This window comes from Solanum pennellii, chromosome 8, assembly GCF_001406875.1.
Source record: "Solanum pennellii chromosome 8, SPENNV200".
Taxonomy (NCBI): domain Eukaryota; kingdom Viridiplantae; phylum Streptophyta; class Magnoliopsida; order Solanales; family Solanaceae; genus Solanum; species Solanum pennellii.
The window spans coordinates 3,807,949-3,832,298 of record NC_028644.1 but is presented as its reverse complement, the minus strand read 5'-3'; the positions used below and the strand labels follow the sequence as shown (position 1 = coordinate 3,832,298).

General features: G+C 32.6%; 3 protein-coding genes across 3 annotated transcripts; all 3 read right to left on the bottom strand.

Moving 5' to 3' along the window:
• Positions 1–849: 849 nt before the first annotated feature.
• On the bottom strand, positions 850–2,762 carry LOC107028035 (cinnamate beta-D-glucosyltransferase-like). The gene has a single exon (XM_015229087.2). It carries the CDS (start codon positions 2,485–2,487, stop codon positions 1,021–1,023), a length of 1,467 nt encoding a protein of 488 aa, XP_015084573.1. The 5' UTR covers positions 2,488–2,762; the 3' UTR covers positions 850–1,020.
• Positions 2,763–8,114: 5,352 nt separating this feature from the next.
• LOC107026969 (protein N-lysine methyltransferase METTL21A) lies at positions 8,115–14,046 on the bottom strand. Its single transcript, XM_015228115.2, has 5 exons — positions 13,675–14,046; positions 10,714–10,856; positions 10,202–10,383; positions 8,536–8,649; positions 8,115–8,457 (listed from the first exon to the last, which is right to left on the bottom strand). Exons 1-5 carry the CDS (start codon positions 13,960–13,962, stop codon positions 8,318–8,320), a joined length of 867 nt encoding a protein of 288 aa, XP_015083601.1. The 5' UTR covers positions 13,963–14,046; the 3' UTR covers positions 8,115–8,317.
• A 7,861-nt stretch (positions 14,047–21,907) lies between these two features.
• On the bottom strand, positions 21,908–23,769 carry LOC107027115 (protein SHORT-ROOT-like). Its single transcript, XM_015228290.2, has one exon. The coding sequence runs from the start codon at positions 23,634–23,636 to the stop codon at positions 22,281–22,283; it is 1,356 nt and encodes a 451-aa protein (XP_015083776.1). The 5' UTR covers positions 23,637–23,769; the 3' UTR covers positions 21,908–22,280.
• Between the last annotated feature and the right edge of the window lie 581 nt (positions 23,770–24,350).

The following is a 24,350-nucleotide window of genomic DNA, read 5'->3' as shown; positions in this document are numbered from 1 at the left end:
ACATTAAAAACTATCTCGGATACATAATATGTAGCTCGGATACATTAAAAATTAGCTTGAATACATTATAAAATAAACCGAATACATAATATGTAGCTCAGATACATTAAATATTGGCTCGGATACATTAATATGTTGCTGGGATATATTGAAGAAATAAGGAATTTTAGAGGTTTTTAGAAATAGAAGGGGATATTGGATATACGGAAAACATAAAATGTGTATTTCAGTATTTTTTTTAATAAATTGGGATTTTGGCTGACTTGTCTTGGTGGGATAAGATAAGTACCATCACATCCGTTTTTGGATCATGACATATAAATATCAGTTGAAACCACGTTAAAAGATATATTTATATATTATATCTTTTCAATATAGAAACATAGAGATCAAGATCAAAATGTTTCTAATCCATGAACCACCAAAATTCAATGACCCCTAGGAAGTTTCATCGACTTGTTCCTAGACGAGTTTTACAAGTCTTGTATGAAATCACAATTCTCTACACTAGAATGCTCATGTATGAAATCACAATTCTTAATGCCTTTAGGAATAATGAAAATAAACTTACACACAATCTTTGTTTTACAATAATAACATATTTAGTGAAATTCCATAATAAGGTTTCTGGAGGATAAAATATACGCAGATCTTACTAGTATCTCATAATAGGAGAGAGACTGTTTCCAAAGACCCTTGACTCAAATACAACTAAGTTTGAGTATAAAGAAGAAGGAGAATAAAACGAACATAACAAATAACAAGGAATTAGTGCAAAAGTCTATATGAGAATAGACAACTCCATAACAACATATGGGATAGATTAGTAAAATAAATAAATAATTAAAATAAAATAAAAAAAGAAGTACAATAACACAACTCGTACCATCACAAACACCAGTCATCTTAAGCAAGACAACAATACACTACCAACTAACCTTGTACTCTAGTACCGAAAATAAACTAACAAATGTGGCTTAAAGGCCTCATGCTTACATGTAATAAACAAAAGTGTGTTTGTTACACTAATTGGATAGAGGTTCTAACTTGACAATTTTTTTGTAGTGTTATAAGTTCATCAATAAAACACTGCAAATTCTGATCGGAGGAACCACCTTCCGCCACTGCCTCCGCGGCTTTCTTCTTCCAATTCAACGCATTTGATTTCATCTCCGCGGCCTTAGGACCACTGGACACCTCGTGCAAAGATTGTTCAACTTCGTATCGAGGAATAGTCCTCTTCTCTGTCACACCTCTAGATAGTCTTACGCCAATTTTGAATTCGTCCACTAAGTACTTAGCATTCGTGACTTGATCCCCCCATTGTGGAAATGCCACGATAGGGACACCATTCACGATAGCCTCCATTGACGAATTCCATCCACAGTGAGTCAGGAAACAGACTAAAGACGGATGTGCTAAAACCTCTTCTTGCAAACACCACTCCACAACTTTTCCTTTATTCCCTACTTTGTCCAAATAGCCTTGTGGCAAGACTACTGTGGGGAAGGATGAGTTTTTTCGAGGTGGCTTCATGATCCACAAGAAGTTTAGCCCTGAATTCAATAGCCCATAGGCAATCTCATCGACTTGTTCCTGGCTCGGAACAACAATGCTTCCAAAAGAAATGTAAACAACTGAAGATGGTGGCTTGGAATTGAGCCATTGAGTGATGGAGCTATCAGCCTTCACTAAGTCAGCACGAATATTTTCTCCGATTTTTGAGTGTTCATCGACTATTAATGGACCAACGGTCTTGATGGGAAAAAATTTGGACATGTAGTTCACTATATCTTTTTCGAGCTCTTCAAATGACTCGATGAATATACGAATGGGGTTAGATAGGTAATTGAATTGGCGCAAAACTACATTTGCTAAGACAGGAAATGGATTATATGGGAGCAAGAAACTAGGAAGTTCATCCCATTTGAGAATTGGCATGTTAGGCAAATGAACATCAATGTGAGGATTTGATTCATTTGGGAAATTTTCAAGATTGAAATAATAGTGATAGTAAGTAGAGAAACTAGCACAAGATTGTACCCAAAGGACAGCATAAGGTATATCAAGACTTTTAGCTACATCACATACCCATGGAAGAAATGGATTGTTGATTAGACATGAAACAGGACGACCATTCGCTTCGTTCTGTTTTATCATTTCAGGGAGTAATACCCTGCCTAAAGATTCAAGATTCGCCAGCTCTGTTTCGAGCTGGCGATTCTCATTAGGCTGAGTATACTCCCATCCATTGAAAAACTCAAATCTAATGAAACCGTCTCCATAAGGAGTTGGCTCATCACTGACTATGTTCTTATTGGCTTCTCTCATATCTTTGCCTACACATTCAGGTGCGCAAAAGGTGACCAGAACACCTTTAGAGGCGAGGCGTTTGCCAAGTCGAAGTAATGGATTGACATGTCCTTGACCAGGAAATGAAATGAGAAAAACATGAATGAATGGATCTATTGGACCTTGAGATCCCATTTTTCTCTAGTGTGATTATTGATTAGCTACAATGATAATTATGAGCTAGAGAAAAAGAATATTTAGGTAGTGGTGTATCTATTTTGTTATTAGTAAGTAGTAAAGTAAAATAAGTGGTGTATTGTTTGTTTATGTTAAGCTGCATTATATAATATTCCCTCATTGGTAGGGTGTTTGCGGTCATCTAGGTAAAAATTCATCCAAACCTAACCGATAAAAATATATTATATTTAATTTGGTAGTTTTTTATTAAATTCATCAATATTATGCAAGTGGAATTATATATATATATACACTAACATTTAAGCATAAAATGACAAAATATCACCAAAAAGTAAAAAAAATACTCCCTCCGTTTTACAAAAATGATCTAGTTTGACTTGATACGGAGTTTGAGAAAATAAAGATGGTCCTAAATCAAAGTTATGTCAAATGTACAAAATTATCCTTTAATGTTGTAGACTTAAACATGCTACATGAAAAGTTATTATAAAAAAATTATTCTTTTTAAAGCAGACTTTTTAAAAAAGAAATTATTATTTTTTAAACGGAGAAAGTTGATATTTCAAAGTTTACTCACACTTTTTATTAAAAAATAAATAAATAAATATAAATATATAAATAAGTAGAAAAGGAAAAAAAAGAAAAGAAAGTAGAATATGAAAAGTGTCAGAACAAGGTCCAGGCTACATTCCAAATATATAAAAAGACATCATAAATTACTCAACTACGGCTTGATTTGTGAGGTTTCGACAATTATAAATTACTTACCACATGATAATAGGGATAAGGTATAAGAATTTTTAAATTACGATTCAAATTTCAGAGATTTATCTAATTAAATTAAGATTTTATTATTTTTTTTCAATTTTTTTCGTACATCTTTTAAGTTTATGTGGCATTAAAATAACTCTTACGTGTCTCAACTGCGTATATAGAGTGTCCCACGTAAATCAAAAGCTGTATAAAATTACAAAAAATGAATCCGAAGAGGTAATATGACTTTAATTTAGTTAAAGTGTGTCTTTAAACATAGCTTAGGAGATACGTGTGCCTTATCCCCGTGACAGTATAATAAAGTGTTGAATATTGGCTTGGATCCAAATGTGAGCATTAACGAAGGGCCCAACAATGAAATTTGATACAATATTCAAATCACTAGTAACGGAAGGTCGTGCATGTCAATATTCGATTCTATATTTTGTACTCAAGATGTATGGATGCAGACAATGAATTTATTTTAGATGCAATCCATACTCTAAAATTTATCAAGTTGAAATGTAACTTTTCATTATCCTCATGAATTTATTTTTTTGTAATTTTATACACCTTGTCTTATGTGGCACACTTTGTGACTCAATGCAATTGAGGCGCGTGTGAGATATTTGGATGCCACGTAAGCTAAAAAGGTGCACAAAATTACAAAAAAATAAATAAAAATAAAATCATGGGGTAATAGGACTTTAAAATAGTTAAGGTGTGTCTTGTGATTTCGGTCATAGTATAGGAGGGTACTTCTGTATTTTTCCTAATTTTTAGGGAAAATGCATAAGTACCCCCTCAACCTATGCCCGAAATCACAGAGACACATTTATACTATACTAAAGTCCTATTACTCCCCTGAACTTATTTTATAATTAATTTTCTACCCCTTTTTGACCTACGTGGCACTAACTTGAAAAAAAATGTCAACACACGCTGACCCCACAAAATGTCAAACACTTGCATCATTTCTCAAGGTGATGATGTCTTGGGCTTTTAAGCTGTTGCCAAGAACTCTTATGATTGTATTTATTACTTCTTTTGTGAGGACTATGTTGATATTTTAAAAATATATTTCTAGTATGTGTTTTGTTTAGTTTTTATATATGTAGTATCGCTTAACATAATGGTCCGATACTGCTTCTTCTATGGTTTCAAATATTATTGTATAACCTAATTATCTTCGTTTCTAATCTTACTCGTTTTCTCACTACAAATAAGATCATCCTACATCATTTTGAGTTTGCACTTTTTATAAGTTTGTTTTATACCACAAACATGTTTTGTTATATATATGTCACTTTTCAAAGTAATACTACATGATACAAAATGCATGTCTTTGGCACGAAATACACATATAATAATACACGAGATACATGTATTGATAAATCTTTGTATAATATGATAATTAGTAGGAAAATACTCCTTCATGTCATATGTTCTTCTATAACAACACCCGATCATATATTTTATACTCTAGATAATATGGATGGAAAACAATGATTTATTGTAGATTCAATCCATCCTCTAGAATTTATCAAGTTGTCGATGTAACTTTTCATTACCATTGTCTCAAAAAATTTAATGGTCGACCTAAATATGTGGCAATATTGTTAATATCATGGTTAGCCTTTAATGTGCAATTTTGAAACACGTTTTTTGGGTAATGGAATACGTACTTGAATTCTGTTGTTTTGAAACCGACTTTTCCTACCATTGCAAATAAAATTTATTGTGCAATAGATTTCGCAATATCGATAGAATTTACGGTTCCTTTTTGTATATAGGGTATCTTGATATCCATTGAAACGACATTAATAAAAGGAAGCCAAATCATTTTGTACTCTTATATCATTACCTCAGTGTTAATTTATTCGATGCAATATCATTCCTAAAGGTGATGCCGTGGGCTGTGAAGTCATTCCCAAGGACCCCTACTGTTATTTGTTATTATGATAGTATTTATTCGAGCTCGGAGCCTAAAGGGTATAAAATATTAATAAAAATTTTAAAATGGTATATAAAATTTTATATTCACCAAAACAGCAAAATCACTGAACAACAGCGATTTCCTCGCCGGAAAAAGCAAAATCGCTGCTACTGCAGCGATTTTGTAAAATGTGATTTTAAAAAAAATAAATTAAAATCGCTGCATATGTAGCGATTTTGCTTTTTCCGACCGAGGAAATTGCTATTGTTCCAGCGATTTTGCCGTTTTGGTTAATATAAATTTTATCTACCGTTTTGGAATTTTTGTTAATATTGCAGCGATTTTGCTTTTTCCAACCGAGGAAATCGCTGTTGTTCCAGCGATTTTGCCGTTTTGGTTAATATAAAATTTTATATATCGTTTTAAAATTTTTATTAATATTTTATATCCTTTAGGCTCCAGACTCGTATTTATTCCTTCTCACTATACGGTTTTAAAAAAAATGTATTTATGGTATATGTTTTGTCGAATTTTTATGTAGTATTGCTTAACACAATGTTGCGGTACTTCTTCTATGATTTCACTATTGTATAACGTAATTATCTTGTTTACCAATCTTACTATTTTTTCCTTTACAAATAAGATTATCTTATATCATTTTGACTTTGCACTTCTTTTAAATTTGTTATATACCTTACTCACATGTTTGGTAATATATATGTGATTTTTTAAAGAAAATATTGTTATAAAACAAATAGTATATATCAATTTTACAGGTGAACCTATATCAGTATTGTTAATTTATTTGAACTTCATCAATGTAATTGTTATTTTTAACTAACATGTTTTGTCTAAAAATGTACCAAATAAAAAAAACACAAAATGTTATTTTTGTGAACGAGTTTATTCAAAATCATAAATATGTATTTGTTCACACATTTTCAAACAATCTATATTTTCTCATTATACAACAATTTTCTCATATTCGAATTGTTAATACAATAACTTTAAGGTATTAAATCATTATTGAGTCTAACATACTAAAGCATGAAGTTTGAATATGAAACTTCTACGTAAATTTTGAATCTCCTAAATCACTAATATATAAAATTCGATAAAATATCTTTGACAACTCCTAAATCCGCCCCTACCAACAGCTATTTTTTTTATATCCTTGGAGAATTGATTTTGTTATATCATGTAATGTGATGAATGCTTGATATGCTCAATGATAAGTTCAAAATTTGTTTGAAATGTGATTCTTGGAGTTCGGAGCGGGTGAAAATGTTAACAAAAATTAAAAAAAAATAAGTAAATAAAAATTAAAAAAGATAAAAAAATTAAAAATTTTTTTAAAAAAATTCGTATTACTTCAAAAATTAAAAGAAAAATTAAGTAAATAGGTAAATCAATGCTAAGGCAGCGATTTGCTTCAAAAATTAAAAAAAATTAACATAAAATTTCTGCCTTTTTGCAGCGATTTATTAAAAAAATAAAAAAAAAATTGATTTACAAGGCATCGATTTATTGTAAATGTTTTTTTTAAAAAAAGCAAATTGTACAAATTGTTGCTATAGCAGCGATTTTACTTAACTTCGGTAGATAAAATTGCTACTTTATAAGCGATTTTATCGTTTTGATTAAAAAAAATTTCATTTACCATTTTAAAATTTTTGTGAATATTTTTTTCATTTTAGACTCCGAACTCGTGAATCTTGTCTCTTCTCGAAAGAAGAAAACACTTTGATTTGTGTGATGCATTAACTTTCTTTGTTTTTGTATTATAAAATTAATATTAAAATACATGTATTATTTATCTACTAGGAAAGTGGGGAAGAATTAATTAAATTATCCTATGCAGTTTGGACATGACAAGGCCTGCATAGCAAAACCCGCTTTGCCGAGCATTTGAAATGAGAAACTTACATAAATGTGCTATAATAATAAAATATTTATCATTTATAGCAACAATATTTTTTTTTCACTTGATCGCTTTTAATTCATTTATAATACAATTTTAATACATATTACAGATTTATCACAGTATTGCTATAAATGGTAATAAACAAAAAGTATCGCTAAAATCTGTAATTATTTTTTAAAATGTATTAATTTATGTAATTTTTCCATTGGGGGCGCTTAGGGTGTACAGTCGGGCGATTAGGGTGTACAGTCTTACAGAAGCCCCGCATGTCTCCATGCAAGCTTTGAGGCGAGTATTAACAGAGTCTTTATTTGTTTCTTTTTAGTTGACATGATTTTTTTTTGAGAGTCAAATAATATGAATTTAACTGCTTAGGGTGTACAGTCGGGCGCTTAGGACGTAAGTCTTACAGAATTAAGCCCCGCATGTCTCCATGCAAGCTTTGAGGCGAGTACCAACAGAGTCTTTATTTGTTTCTTTTTAGTTGTCATGATTTTCTTTTTAAAGAGTCAAATAATATGAATTTAACTAACCTTTTAAGATGTATTTTTTTTTATCACATTGATGCGGAAATAAGTTACAATCTACAGTACTTTCCATATAATTTTTGAATATCTAAAATTTTATTTTAAAATATCAAATTAACATAATTGTACAAAAACAAATTCCTAATTAAATTTGATTATAACATATTAACCTTCAATAATCTTAAACAACCTGTTGGTACAAAACTGCAATTTGTTTTTGTACAATTCCTAATTATTAATTAGATTGGTTGTTGTAAGAATGCAATCACCCTACAAAACTTATGGTAGGTTAACTTGTATTCTTAGGGCTCTACCAATCTATTATTTTGTAATAGTGTTCCTTCACATGATATGTCACTAAATATTCATTTCAAGCAAATATACTCCATTGTTGATATTACTACTCTAATCTGCCTCTTCTGAGAAAAGTTTTGTATCAACAGGTTGTCGAAGATTATTAAACATGCATTATCCCCAGTAGCTACAAGATGGAAATCACATTTATATGACTTAAAATCGCTAAATAGTCGATGAGGAAAAACGTTTAGGACATTGGTTTATCCACAAAATGGTTCACTGGATTAACCAGAAAGAAAGCCAGTAGAACACTTAGCAAATTATATGTGAAGCACAGGCATTAATGTGGTATCATTTAGAGAATGAGTGTAGAATGTTGTGAGCGCGGACTTACAATTTTCTTTGCTTCTTGACCAAAACATATATTACCACTCGAGGACTGCAACAATCGGGATGCCATTGTATTTGGTCTACACGGCCAATAGTGAAATCCTCTGCAGCAGCTTGTAAGAAGTACTCAAGGATTGCATCTGCCACAAGAAAATCACATGAAATGTAGTATCTATCTCCAGGATATTTGAAATTTAAATAATATCTGAAGTATATACCATTCCGAAGTTCTCCAGCTAAAATAACTGTTGTCTGAGTACCAGAGAGGTCCAGAAGTGTAGCTATCAAATCCACGACAGCTCCCTCACTATATATCACGTCTGATCCAAGAACTGAAATACAAATACATATCAGAACGTGAAATAACAAACTAAAATCAAGGATAGATAAACTGGACAACTGACCAGAGACCATCCACGTAGACTTAGGAACATAAAACAAGGGAGAGGAGGGAATGTGAAATGTCAAGTTGAGTGATTCTTTCTAATAACCGAGAAATCTTCTAGGGCCAACTGGTTCATAGTTCGATACTCGGTGTATAATTGAATAGTCTGTCTACCCTTCTCCACTTAAATACCAGGTTTTCATCCATGACTTCGCTCAAACATTTGACGTGCACCTAACCCACATATAACATGCTGCACTCTTACCCCGGAACCAAATCCCTGAGGGCCAGCTGATCTGTGATTAGTGCACCCAGACAATGAAATCCTAGAAAATGTTTTGGCTTGTTAACGTGGATAGCATGGCATTCCAAGTTTTGTTATGGGTAGAAGGAAGCTTGAGAGGAAGCGAAAAAATACACCATTTTCTTTGTAGGGTTATGCGGAACCATTGTTTCATAAATGGGTAAAATCTAATCAGACCTAAGGCACATCTGCAGTATCTAGCGACTTGGACAAGTCTAAACTGGAAGTTGAACTAGTCCATAACTTATATCGTAGCCCATACATGTCACAACAAATTTTCAACTGAGAGACCTGAAATTAGGTTTTACTTCTTCTCAACCCATGTAAGGCAGCTTCAAAGGAACATGAACTGAGGTCAGACATACTGATTCAATCAGGGATATATGTAGTTAATTGACATATATGATCTCTACACTTAAGATGGATTTTCTCCGCATTGCTTCTATTGAATGCATACCATCGGTCAATAGACGCTTAGCTTTGAAAGGGAAAACGTTACCCTTTATCACCTTTTAAGATTGATTTTCAAGATTAGTGTCTTCATGATGATTGGAGCAGCCTGACCTCTCATCAGTTACAACTATAAACCCAAAGTATGCCTCAACTAATAGTATCAGATTTATAGACAGCAAGATTTCAAGTTTTGTAAACCTTTCATGCTAAGGCTTATACTCAATAAAGGAAAATGAGAACACAGAATAAAATTTCTCTGAAACATTGCTGGAAAGTTTAACTGAATCTACCACCTCTGTGATTAAACACTAAATAGTATATAATTCTAATTCACATGCTCCCCAGAGAAACTAATAATGATACAAGGACACGAGAAGGAAGAAAAGGAAATTTCAATTTGAAATGCCCACGATAAATGAAGGACGGGGATGTGTTGTAAGTACATACTACAGGTTTGAACCCTTCTGCTAGCTGAAGCTTGGTTTTTAAGTGGGATGAGAGTAGAAGGGCAGACTGCACTCCCTTGGGTTCTAAACCTGTGCACCAAGCCACCAACTGTGGTCAGGCCAGCTTATACACGGGATATCTTGGTTATCAGAAAGAGAGAAGAAAATATCATTTTGAAATATGCATGTAACAACATTGTGAAGGCCAATTATACAACCTCAGAAGATGCATATGGAATTCAATTATGTATTGTAAAGCAACTGTTATATGGAATGAGACCATCTCAGATTATTACCATAATCTGGCAAAGGATTCCTCATATCATTATCCAACTCATCTCCCCATGTGAGCTCATTTACTGTTGCAGAGCCTCTTACATCTCCATATAAATTAGCTTCTACGTTTTTCTTTAGTAGCCTCAGTCTATCTGGGAGGTCAGTGAGAATAACTTGAGCACCCAAAAGAGCTGCAACACAGCTGGAAACATAGAATGAGAAATTTAAGAGAAATGAACAATTTTATAGCAGTAAATTTACGGCATGCACGGTAAGTGGATTCCACATTTAATGACTACTACGAGGCAAAAACATAATTTTATGAGTAAGTAATTTATTTTATGGACATGATATCCCTTGTTTTTCGTACGCATTGAGACAAGAATCTACAATAGGAACTAATACAACATAATTTTGTTGGAACATGCATCTATTTCAATCACTTGACTGACATCCACTAGCTTAAACCAGTAATGACAACAAATGATTTGACAAAATCAGAAATAGAAGGTGCGAAAGATAACAGTATTACCCAACTAATCCACAGCCAGAGCCCAATTCGACGACTTTCTTGCCTTGAAGATGAATCCTTTCTGATTCTACAGCATGCTCCAAGAATTTCCCAAGGACCACTCCACTATCCCACATTACAGAACCAGTTACTCCAGGAGTGCCCTAAAGTATATATAGCTTGATTACTAGAAATTGATGAAAGAGAGAGAGAGAGCAACAGTGAATAATTGAGATGCTTTGTGTGTGCTAGGAGATCAAAGTGTCTCACAACCATTTCTTCTTTCAGCAGATATAAGCAACATTTCCAGAAAACAAGTAGCAACTAATCCCATTTGTATTTGGATCATGTCACTGCCAAAGCTTATTAGTCATCTCAAAAGCGAGACTAAGAAGTGCCTTACTAACTCAAAACTTTTCTAGTTCATAATTTTCATGAGTTAAAGCAGAATAAACAGCTTAAATCCATGTACAGAAAGTATGATCCTGGAAAAAAAAACATCAGTGGAGATAGCGAGTCTGATCTTTCCTAAATCTGTTTGAGAGGTCCATGGTAGCACGAAGGCAAGCCAAACTAGTGGGTAAAGAAGAGTCCAGGGTATTTGAAGTAATGAGAGTCTGATCCATTAGCAAAGAGTAATAATACCAGACCCTCTTATTCCCTGTTTAAGGAAGATACTTCAAGGAGATGGGAAGACTATATCACTTACAACACGATGACCTTGAAAGAAAACTGACAAGGTAAAGACAACCTAATGGAGTTGCGTTAATATTCTAATTGAATCACCGACTAATGGTTTCCAAATGAATATATGATTAATGTTAAGGAGAAGAACTTGCTCATCGACTATGAATTCTCATGCTTAATTCTTTTGATGTGCTAGTAGTGAGTCTTGTGATGAAATAGGACCATACTAATGCTAGTCATATTAATTTAAGAAAAAGACACGTAAGAAACATTATAAAAATAAGTTGTAAAGAAAAAATTGAAAGAGCGGAAATAAGCAAGGCAGATAAGTACGCAGACATTTTGATAAATTGAATGATATCTACTGTACAAAAAGTAGTTGGCTATTTTTTAGAATTTTAAAATGATACACAAGCTTTCCTAATTAGCTGGTCACATTCTTCTGGACTTGCTCCTCAAGTTTCTTAGAACAATTCAGCAGCTATCTTGGAAGAACAAAGAGTAGGATCAGCAATAAAAATCCCACACTTAGAGAATCTTTCTATGACAACCATTTTGATGCCTTCCCATCAACTTTTGAGCTTCTTCCGAAAAAAACTCCTTCCATTTGGCCTGCTTCAGACCCAGCTTCGTTGAGTTTTGAAATATGTATTTGCCACGTTTTCATTCAGACCACAAGCTTGTTCCAAGTAGATAGACTCGCCATACCAAATACAATTGAGTACGGCCACCATCTCTTTCTCATGAGCAGAATAACGATTTTCCGTAGCATTCAACTTTCAGCTCTCAAACGCAACCGGACGATCCTGCAGAACCAACTCACTATACTGCATAATATGATGCATCAGTGTGTACTTCAAATGGTAAATCAAAATCTGGCAACCGCAATATAGATGACCTTCTCCAATGCACTGAAATCCACGTCACTTGCATCTGACATAACCCATTTGACATCCTTCTTCAACAAGTTAAAGGAGCAGCCCTTTTTAAATAACACGCTATAAACTTCCTTTTCGAATGCCTTCTCATATTTAGGACAACCTAACAACCATTTGCCAGTTTTTCTTCTATTGAGTAGAAGTCCTAGGTGCTAACAAATCATGAAGAAACTAACTGGTTCATTTTTCGTGCATTTCTTTTGTGTAATTCATAGCTCTAGAGTCGTTGTTGATATCCTCTTTTTATTTCAATGGGGATTGCTTGAACGCACAATAACAGGACCAAAGGAATTCAGAACACTGTTCCCCAGCTATATACGAAATCTAGTCAAGAGAGCCAATAGTGCCTTCTGCATTCTAATTGGATTTCTACACACAATTGTAATCAACTACTTCAGGTTAACCCAAGCAATTTATACACTGTTCATGCTTTAGAAACAGCCATGCCAAGGAGAAGCCATATGCGTTAAGTGAAGTGAGAGTACATGAAAATCTCAAGTTTTCCCTTCAGAACCTCCCAAGATATTTAGGGAAAACATGAAAATTCCAGAAGTTAGTCTAATTCTTCCTTGAATTCGGAAGGAAAATCACTCTGATCATTTTAAGTTTATAAAAGTCTAGCTAAATATTTCTAAATTACACGAGTTGAGCACCAAAACATACCTAAGAGCCATTATCTAATGCCATAGCTAACTGATATTTACTACTGAAAAAGTAGTTATTCTCAAAGTCAAAAGCATGATGGACGATTTACTCTATCAACTGCACTCAATTCAAAAATAGAAGATAAAAGACGAAAAGAACGCCTTTCTAATCCTTATAACACAGTATTAGGACGAAAATACATTGTTTTATCGAATGTCCTCAAAGGGACTTGGACAGATATACAATCACCAATGCAATTGTGCAGCTCCTACTTGTATGAATGGAATTTATATTCTTTTAATTATGCTTTCTTGCTTTCATCAATCTTCTAATATGAAATGGATAGGTCATCCTATCTATCCCAATCTTTTATCCGTTCATCTCGACATGTATCTGAATCATATGATTCTGAGGATTCTGCTTTTAAGTTCAAGTCACCTCGGATATCTCCCAATAAACAAAGAATCTCTTCAACAATATAAGTAATTGATTTATATAACCAAAACAATCAAAAATAATTTCAAAACCCCATAAAAACATAATATATTGATCCAACTTTGTTAAATATACAAAAGGTTCCTCTACAATTTAATTGCAAAGTTCATTTTTAGCTTCATTAACCAATAAAAAATGGAAATTCATAGTTCAAATTGACCAACTCATACTTAGGGTTAACTCAATTCATTTTAACAAGTTCAAATTAGGCACAAACCAGGTTAGAAGGAGACTGTAGAATGGAGAGAGTTCGTCCACATGCATCAATACGGAGCTGAAGAGAAGTTTGGCGTGCGAAGGCATTGGGTTTTGAAAACGTAGGCTGTTGAATTCCCCACAGTAACATTGTCTCCTCTGTTGGCTCTTCACTATTCACTAATCTCACCTTCCCTTTGTACATTCCTAGCTCTTCTAGCATCCTCTGTTCCTCTTCGTACTCGTATTCATTCTCCTCAGGTTTTCCGGCGACCTTTCTTTCATCTTTAACGACGCCGTCGCCGTTCATTGGGTGAACGCTTATCAAGCTTTAGCTGCTAATTTTAACCAGCTAAATAATTGAAAATATTTAGTTTCAAATTTAGAAGTGTCCCTCCTAAGAAAATATTGATTAATTCCAAATATGCTTGCTTACTCTCTACTAACTATATATTTTTTTAATAAAAGTGCATTCAATGTTAATAAATTAAGGATATAATAAAAAAAACGTTAAAAATGATATGTAAAAGTGGACATTAAATCAATATATCAATATATATATATAAAGCTGAATATAGAAAAGTTGATGTGGCAATGCCTATATGACCTCCATTTCAATTTATTTTTTTCTCAATTTTTTGAACTTTTTTTTTTAATTTTTTAAAATAATAATCTACTAAATACATCTAATGCATCTATTAACTTACAATTAAAGAGGACAATGAAAAGTTTTTACAAAAATGATATTTTTATTGTTCTAATGGAGTATGAAGAATTGTAATGGTTGTCAATAACTTATTACAATCAAATAAAAAGTATAAAATAGGAGAGCACATAATCTGAAAGTAACCAATAAAATTCCAATTTCATTGCAAAAAAATAAATATAAAATTACTACCTCATGTAAATCAAGAATTTTGATTTGTCTATACAAATGAAGTTATGCATGAGAGCACATAATCGAAAAGTAAGTTGACGAAATGGAAGAATTATTGCAATAAAAGATATACTACTTCAGGTAATTGAATTTTTGAAAAGTTTTATTGCCTCAAATAAATAAAAAAATTATTTATTTGTACAAATGAAGTCAGACAAGAGGATATGAAGGTAAATTAACAAAATTGAAGAATCATTCCACAAGAAGATTTACTGCTTCAGGTAGATCAAAATTTTAATTTGTTATATAAATGAATTCATTAAAATTTTGATTTGTTATATAAATGAATTCATTAAAGTTGAAGAATCAATTATCGGTCATGCAGCTTGTGAAGGACTAAAAAGGGAAACCAACATTTATAACCACCATGACAAGTTTAGGAGAAGACAATGGTGCTTAAGAGTCATTGCCACAATTCGTAAAGAAAGTTCTCAAATAAAACAAGGATGTGCGATGCACGAACTGCCAAGACTAAGAACCTTAAGTTCATCGGTCTAACGAGTACAAGAGAAATGTCTAGTAGAGTATTGTGGATCAGTATGATGATGTCCATACCTATCTTCGAGAGGCTATAGGACATTGGGGAAAATTTTATTCTTTCATTCCTTATAGTGTACACTTGACCTTGTTGAAATTCTAATTTGATATTTTAGCCTCTCAGATGGTAAGGACTCGTACACGTGTAAGTGGTGAACAGAAGATTATTCATATGCCTGCTTCTGGGAGCACTGCCCGAGGTAAAGGTAGAGGGCGAGGTCAAGGTCGGGGTATGGTTCGTATTGCAAGACCTGTGGAATGCAAAGTACCAATAGCTACCAAGGGTCATAATAGGACAATACCTCGTGATTTAGATGTTATTTAGGGGGATGTGCAGGATCGTATCAAGGGAAATGGACCAGCTCAGGCTCCACCCACTATTATTTTGCCTCAGTGCTTCAAGATACCTTGGCTCGTATGTTAGGACTTCTATAGGGGATGACTCAAGCGAGAACTTTGCTTGTCACCTCTGATGCCTCACAAACTCGTGTTGAAGGTTAGACTCCAGATTCTCAGACTCCTAAGACTAATAATATTAACATCCGAATGAATATAATTCTAGTTACTGACGAGTATGTGTCGATAAAATCAAGACCTTGTTTTTGTCCAGAACTTTTGACAAAAAGTCTTGATTTATATTTGTCAACAGTTTCATCAACTTTTATTTTCCTTCTGAAGATTCACTTTAATCTAAAGGTTTATTTTCTGGAGGAAGATCAATCAACTTCCAATAAGATTTCTCAAGATTGAACCAATCTCACTATTATCATCATCTTTCCAAAAAAAATGAGTCTATATAAGACATAGAAAATGTTACAAAATTAAATTCAAATGTAGTAGATGTGCTTTAACATTTACAACACGTTTGAATCTCTTTGTTAAGTACATTCTCCTTTTGTTCTTCTCAAGGTCTTTTAGACCTTTCACTAGACTACTCAAGTTTAATTTTACAGTCGACAGTTCTAAGGTCCTTTTTAATCCTTTTAAGAAAGGAACTTGGACTTTGTCTAGACACCCCACACTTTAAAATATTTCAAGTTGAATTTCCTTCCTTTATATTTCTCATATGGATAGATTGTATCTTGAACGAACAAAAAATTTTGTTGTTCTCTTTTGATGTAAGGATAGCTTTTCCACAAAATTTTGTGGTAAAGTAATGTTGTCATCATTTCCTTCAAAGTTCAGTTTTTCTCATTCTGTAATTCCATTTGATGGAGGTGAATAGGACAGTATTTTGATGGATAATCCAATTTCCAAGCATATTTCTGTAAATGAGATTTATAATCTCCATCCCTATCACTTCTTATCTTTTTCCCAACTGATTTTCAATTTCAATATTATATTCCCTAGACGTTTCTATTGTTTCATCCTTACCATTTAACTAATAGATATAAATGTATTGAATGCAATTGTTGATAAAAGTTATGAGATACACGAGATGGTATTGACTTCATATCGCACAATGTCAGTGTAAATCAACTCTAAGGTATTGTAATTCCTTTCAACAGATTTATATGAATTCTCAGCATACTTAGATTCCACACAAACTTGACATTTTTATTTATTGCACTCAAAGTTAAACAAAACTTATAAGTTGATCAATTTTCCTTACAAGATTTTGTAATTGACATGTCCCAAGTGTTCATGTCACAAACAGATTGATTCAACCAAGTAAGAACAAAATAAAAAATTATTAAGTTTGAAAAGCTCTATGTGAGGTAGCTTTTTCTCACAAATATTTTGTTCCTATTTTTTACACTTTTCTGTGATACAAATATTATTTAGAGTCAACACCTTGTCAAATAAGCTTTTCGGGAGAAACTTTCCGTAATTTTCAATTTGATTGTAATAGAACTACCCATGAACAAAGTTTCATCAGGTCCAGTAAAGGAAATAAAATTCAAATAATTTTCTTTCAAAACCTGGCAAATGACTATTCACCAATATTCATGTCTATACAAATAGTTATATTTAATAGGCATATCTTTTGATGAAAAATCACAACATTTTAAATCACATTTTTCATAAAAGAACATAATCATTTTGAACAAGTATACATATAATTTGGTAGTTTCATAATAGTCATATCATATACTAAAAAAAAGAAATTCAATGACCACAAACTCAAACATACTCCAAAATTTTTGAGGGTCTAACATACTATAAAAGTGTCATCGAATTTCATATCTTGAGCTCCAAATTTAAATTAGGCACTAAGTCTAATTTTATCTTTGTCATAAGCAAAGAAACCCCACATTTTAAATATAATCTCAAAAATATTTTTCAAATGGTTGAAAATAATATTTTCACATATTTTCCCAGACTATCAAAATGTCATTGGCGGCATGAAACCTCTTTTGGAAATATTATTCTACAAAAGAATTATAGTGTTTAATTTCTCTTTGAAAATCTTTACATAGTGTCAAAACTCATTCCACAGAGACACCTGTTGTAGGCACCAAATCACACACTTTAAGTCACTGATTCTTTTCTATCACAGTTAGACATATCACTTAGTATTTTGAATACTAACAATAAATATGAAAGTACTTTTTGTACAATTTTTTTCTATTTAACAATGAAATTTGTAGAAAATCAAAAGTACAACACTGACTTATTAGGTGAAGTTTTCAAATTCTTCAAACCAATTGCATATTGTAATTTATCCAGAGTTTAGAAAACTATAAAAGTTTTTAGTCTACGAAAATCAGACACAATCAAATTTCACTCGGAGTATAAAACTACAAAATTCTTTTTTCCTCCATACAGAATAAAATATATTCTTAGATTATCACATAGAAATAATTTTCTTTTTCAAATAGTCTTCCAACTATTACATTTTGACATATTATTTTAACAAACAAAAATGTGCATCTCTTATTTTGCAAACTAAAGTGTTTTAAAGACAACCTTATTCGCCAAGAAAAATTCATTCAAAAACATATGAGTTGCAGATCTTTTTTCCAAAGACATACATGATATATAAATAACAACACTGTTAACTTTTAGAAATTATTTTCCTCCTTAAATAAATAATAAGAAGGTTACATGGTGTAATATTTAACCCAAATACCTTCACTTCTTCTAGTACATTCCCACTTCAACCTTGCTAAAAAAGGCACCATATTCTGAAGAGGCAGTGCATTAATCTCCTACTTTCGTGATTTGTTTCCTTCAATCACTAGAATGCAAGAAATACCAATGGTATTTCCTTAAGATTGCCGTTCATCCTGCATACTTAAGATACTTATAACAAAACTTTGAAGAATTTGGTAAGATACAACAAAGTTTAAAGAGTATTTTCAAAACTAGAAAATTAAAACTAGTAGAGAAAATAGAATCAGAAACAGATTAAAAACAAAATATAAAATATTTTTCTTAAAGAAGAAAATCAAGCCCACTGAATGCACAGTGTCCTCTTAAGAAAAAATTATTCCTTCAAGTACCGTGGTTAATGAAATATATTCTCCCAAGATAGAACGAACTTAATCACCGGGGTATCTCTACCTAAAATCAAGGTGTCAGGGAACCACTCAATGGCAATATTGTACACTTAGAATACTAGATTTAATAGTAGAAGAAGAAGTCTCGAAAATTGATTTTTTCCTTGTTGAAAAATAAGAAGAAGCTCTCTATTTATAGACAACTTATAGTAGTGTGTAAGTGCTTTATTGTGCCTTATCAAAAAGGACACAATCCTTTGGAAAAGTTACAATCTTTCAGAAAGGTCACATCTATTGTAATGACCTGATTCCGTCGTTATGGAAAAGCATAAAACCTTTTGATAGTAACTTGGAATTTCCAAATCTAGTCCAGATTTGGATGAAATTGGAGGCATTAAGGTGTAGGGAAATCTAAAAATGAATGAGAGATCTAATTGTGAATTTTATTACATGAGTGGATAGCTAAGACGATAAGGAAGTCGTACCAATTTACAAAATCGAGTTCGGGTGAATAGAAGTCCTGAAAATGATCTTTTTGTGAATGGGTACATTATGTCTCCATTGAGGCTGCTGGAGCGGGATTATCGGCGCCGGAGTGGCGCCGCTGGAGCGGGATGGATCCGCTGTAGAGGTCCAAACGCGACGTAAAATCACTAATAAACCCTAAACGATCATATTTGATATTTTTTTGACTTTTAGGGCTAAGGAGGCGACCCTAGACGAGTTCTTGACATTTTTCCCCATTCTTAAGGCTAAATGTAAGGTTTTAACATCTCCGATTTATTTTTCGATCCGTAGAACCTATTTTCTTAGGTTATTATCGATGGGGATGGGTTTTGATCTAAGAATTATAGTGAAAAAAATCCTAATTTGGGTATTGAGATATTGGATTGGTCTAGGGTTATCGAATTTGTTATATTCCGAATAATTAGACCTTTGATTGTTGATTCTTGTGTATATTAATTGTTATAGACCTAAAATAAGCAGAAAGAATCCGAAAGGGGAAGATTCAAGTGTCTTAGGAGATTCAAGCTTGGATTCGAGGTAGGTGATGGTTGTGATTTCATGTTGGTGTGATATATGTTTGTTATTGCTTCATTATAATGCATGTTTGTATGTGAATGTTGCATCACTATGCAAATGAGTATGAACAAATAATTGTAAGTCATGAATCACCTCTTGTTGTATGACCTTGATGATATACTTGGGTTCGAGGTAGGTGATAGTTGTGATTTATGTTTGTTATTGCTTCATTATAATGCATGTATGTATGCGAATGTTGCATTATTAATCACACACTATGTAAATGAGTATGAACAAATAATTGTAAGTCATGAATCACCTCTTGCTGTATGATCTTGATGATGTACACAGGTATGTGATTGTGGTGCGTTGATGGGATCGGATTGCCAAGTTCCGGCATAAATATTGAATCGGGTTGCCACGTTTCAGCAAACTATGGGATCGAATTGCCACGTTCAGCAAGCTAATTGGGATCGGGTACCACGCCGGTGCACTAACAGTTTGAGTTTCGGTTCCATGAGAGGACCATTGCATTGAGTTCCATGAGAGGATCAACTACTTGTGATAATTGTATTTATTGTTTATGAACTATGACTTATGACTTCTCAAAGAGTTCTACTTAGTGTGAGTGCGAGAGTGAGACTCCATTCATGCATTGTACAAGTGAACTTTAAGAGTGGTTGTGGTGTGGTTTTCTTATGCTATGAAGATGGTGTTAATCAATGTTGTTGATATTCGGTATATATGTTATTTGGTTATATTGTTGTTTTGATTTATATATGTTTCACTTAGTGGGATAGCTGTGTGATCCTACCACTACACGGTGGTTGTGTACTGATACTGCACTTCCTCTTATTTTTATTGTGTACAGGGCATCTTCCGGCGGCTATTGACAGACATCTTTTAGAAGATCAGTGACTATTTCAAATTCAATGGTGAGCTAGTTCTTCTGAGTTGCCTTGACATCTCTTTTTGTACAGTCCATTCTATTCGGACTAGACTAGTTCTTTAGTTGATTTTCTGTTAAACTTATGAATCTTGTTAGAGTTTTGGTACATGACTTTCAGGTCCTAGGGGTTATATTTTCACATGTGTTAGTTCATTTGATTATTCCTTAATAAATAATTTAGTTATTTAAGACTGATTTTGTATCTTTAATATTCCTAATTTTTCATTAAGTTATGGTTTGAAATCGAGGCATAGGAGGAGAGCTGTAAGTAAAGAGTAAAATAAATAAAAATGAGCAAAGTTTAAGTAGAAGTCTTATCTAAATCAATAAAAGTGGTTTGCCACTAACTGATGTTGGCATGAGGCTATTGTACGTAATATGAAAAAACAATCAAATTTATGCTATTCATATCACTAGACATAAAGGCAATTATGGGATCAAGTTGGTATGTTTATGCTTGCCACCAATTTCACCTCATGCCTCATGGGTCCTTTTCTATTTTCCTCTTTTTATGTCCTCCTTTATTCACTATCTTCTTCTTTATCTTTATCTTATATTATATTTATTTTCCTTTAATTAAAAATGAAAAAGAAATAATAAAAAGATAGATCTTCCTAGAAAAATCATTCATTGAGGTTAGCATACATTTTCCCTTTTTCCTTACGGGCTAGGTTAGTTGATTGATTATCTAAATTTTCATATTATTGGTGAGAGTTTTTTTTCTCCATCTTATAATATCTATCATGTCCCTAGTTTCCGTCCCTCTACCCCAAATATTTTTCTAAAAAAAGAAAAACATATTTATTTTTCCAATGCATTAGAATTTATAAGAAGTTCAAGTATGATTTTTGGCTTATCAATCATAAGTTAGAAATTTTAATTAATGAATTTTGATATATTCTTGTGATTTAGATCAAAATTAAATGCTTATAAACAATTTTTTTTAAAATTTATCCAAATAATATAAGATATTTTAAAACTATTTTAACTTGAAAATGTACGCGTAAAATCAGTCAATCCAAACGGACGCTAATGGTCATTCGAGAAAAAGGAGTAATAGTTAGATTTTTTTTCTTTCTTGTTTCCATCTATTATATTCTAGTCTTAAAAAGGGGAATCTAAATCTATTTTGTAATAACAAGTAGTGCCAATAAGAAAAGGGGAAAACAACCTCCAATTTTATTACTATATTAATAGTGGGAGAGGTCCCCCCACCAAGGCTAATTGTAAAGGATTGGTATGCAAAATGGCAAACACTTTTTTTCTAATTAGCAAAAAGATCCAATGAAAAAGAAACTCATAATTTGAAAAAAGTGTACACCCATGCAAACACTTTCAAACAATTAGAAGAAACTGAGAAAAAAAATAAGCAAACGAATAAAAAGCAATACAAACTCCCAAACACAAAGCATTATAATACAAATTAAATTAACAATATAATCTAGTAATACTAGTCCTATATGTTTGCAAGATCCATAAGAAAAGAAGACTTGAAAAGGAAAAGAAAACAAATTAAAGCAAAAAAAGATCAACCTCTTGCTTATCTATGTTGTTGGCTCCCAAAATATAGAGAAAAAAAAACTAAATGCTATCAAGCTTTAGCTTGTTGTAAGCTAAATAAGCATATGACAATATATGATTACTATGCTTTAATCCCATGCACGTCCAGTTCAACTATATGAATCTTCAGTAATATAATCATCACACACGTCTTGTTCAGCTATATGAATCTTCATTGATCATGTCTCTACCTCCATTGATTTTTCCTGGGGTTTCCATGAGGAAGCCCATACCACTTGTTCTTCTCTCCATGTCAAGTAAATTCCAGGTGACTCTTGATTTGCTTGTGGTAGGACAAGTGACCATCCAGCTTTATACCTCTTGAGCAAAGCCTTAACATCATCAACAGCATCATCATTTAGTGTAAATGGGGTAAACCATTCCTTAAGTCTTTCACACCATTGATTTCCTCTTTCTCTTCTTTCACTATATCCTTGATCATCACCAATCTCACTATCACAAGCCAAAACCTTAACTATGCATTTAGAACATTCCCTTTCGATCACTAGCCTTTCGTTGCTTGTTGTTGGAAAGCTTTCATCAAGCATCTCAAAATACAATGTGTAGAACCTAAGACATTCTTCAAAGCACTTAACAAAGTCATTCCTTGTGCTAGAAAAATCAGCCTCATGTTCTACTATTGTCACAACTTTAGGGTTAAGTGATTGAATCATTCTTATAAAGGCTCCCCTTTCATCTACTTCAACTCTTCTCAATGCTCCAATGCAATTCACAGCCAATGCTTCCTCTTCTTTTATATTCAAACTCTCTTTTGTGAGTTCTTTCAAATGGTTCAATCCACTTATAACATTAAACTCAAAAGGCACTCCCATTAACCTAGCAAATTTCTCCATCCTTTGTGCTACTTCTTTCATAACATGAGACTTCACTAGGGTGCTCTCCATGACCACAACCGTGAGCTTAAGATGTGGCGTTTCATCGTTTCGTGTAGCTAAGGCTTCAAGCAAAGTAGGCCATTGTGTACAAAAAGTGTTACTTATATCAATTATATGAAGCTTATTCTCTCCATCTAATGCTTCTAATATTGCACCATTTGATGCAACATGACCAAAAGTTGTCCATGGACTTACCTCTTGAAACTTTAAGATCAATTTCCTAGATGAATCAAATGATTTGCTTTTTTCAGCTGCTGAAGTTAGGGTTTTGTAACACCTTAAGCCAGTATCCGTAGCCTTACAAAAAAGGGCTTGTAAGAAATAAAATGCCAATTTTTGATTGCAATCACCATAGGGAGAAGCAAGTTCATTCAACATCCATAACAAGTGATGGATCTTTGTTGAATCCTTATTAGAAATCGCGGTAGCACACTCATGGAGAAGCTTAGGAGCCCACTTGGCATCGGAAACAGGCTCAATGCCTTCCGGTGATTCACTTCTTGATGATGATGAATTCTCATGATAATTAGGGTTTTGCATGTTTATCAAATGAATATGATGATGTTGATGAACATACTTGTTTGCTATCAAATAATTTTTATAATTTGTAGGTTTGGTAAACAAAAGACTTTTCTCCATGTGTTATGGAGCCCTCTTGGTAGAGGCTCTAACAAAGCACTTTTGCAGGTTTAAAGCTAAAGCCATAAGAAAGGAGTAAACAAAATAGAAAGAAGCTTTTACAAGGCCTTAATAGACTAGCTTTCTAGAAATATAATTGATCATATATATTATAAATATATATCCTCACAAGTCACAATATATATATATATATATATATATGTGTGTGTGTTTGTGTGTGTGTGTGTGGCCTTAATTATTGTTTGATTTTATTACACTCAAATCACTATATATACTTATATGTATACTCTATTTTAAGTAGGCGTTTGGCCAGTGATACCATATATATCACGATATGGTATCGTGAGATGGAATCAGCGTTTGGACATATGATATTACGCTGATTCCATCTCATTATTGCATATCATTAGATGTGATACCATATTCTCCAAAAGCCATGATATGGTATCATATGGGAATACCATATCATGATTTGAATTATTTTAATACAAAAATTGATCATCAAACAATATTGACAAATGTATGTGTATACTCTATAAAGGCATAAGTAAATTTTAAAAAAAATTGTAACTACTCCCTCCGTCTGCTTTTATTTGTCATGGTTTCCTTTTATAGAGTCAAACAATAAAAAATTTTACTAAAATTTTATGATGTATTTTTTCATCGTATTGATATGTAAAAAGTTGCAATTTATAATATCTTTATATAGTTTTT

Coding starts and splice junctions, on each gene's coding strand:
- LOC107027115 (XM_015228290.2), bottom strand. CDS start 23,636: ATGGAGAAAAGTCTTTTGTTTACCAAACCTACAAATTATAAAAATTAT.
- LOC107028035 (XM_015229087.2), bottom strand. CDS start 2,487: ATGGGATCTCAAGGTCCAATAGATCCATTCATTCATGTTTTTCTCATT.
- LOC107026969 (XM_015228115.2), bottom strand. CDS start 13,962: ATGAACGGCGACGGCGTCGTTAAAGATGAAAGAAAGGTCGCCGGAAAA. Junction 10,384..10,713: donor TCTGGCTGTGGATTAGTTGG/GTAATACTGTTA, acceptor CTATGTTTCCAG/CTGTGTTGCAGCTCTTTTGG. Junction 8,458..8,535: donor AGCTGGAGAACTTCGGAATG/GTATATACTTCA, acceptor TTCTTGTGGCAG/ATGCAATCCTTGAGTACTTC.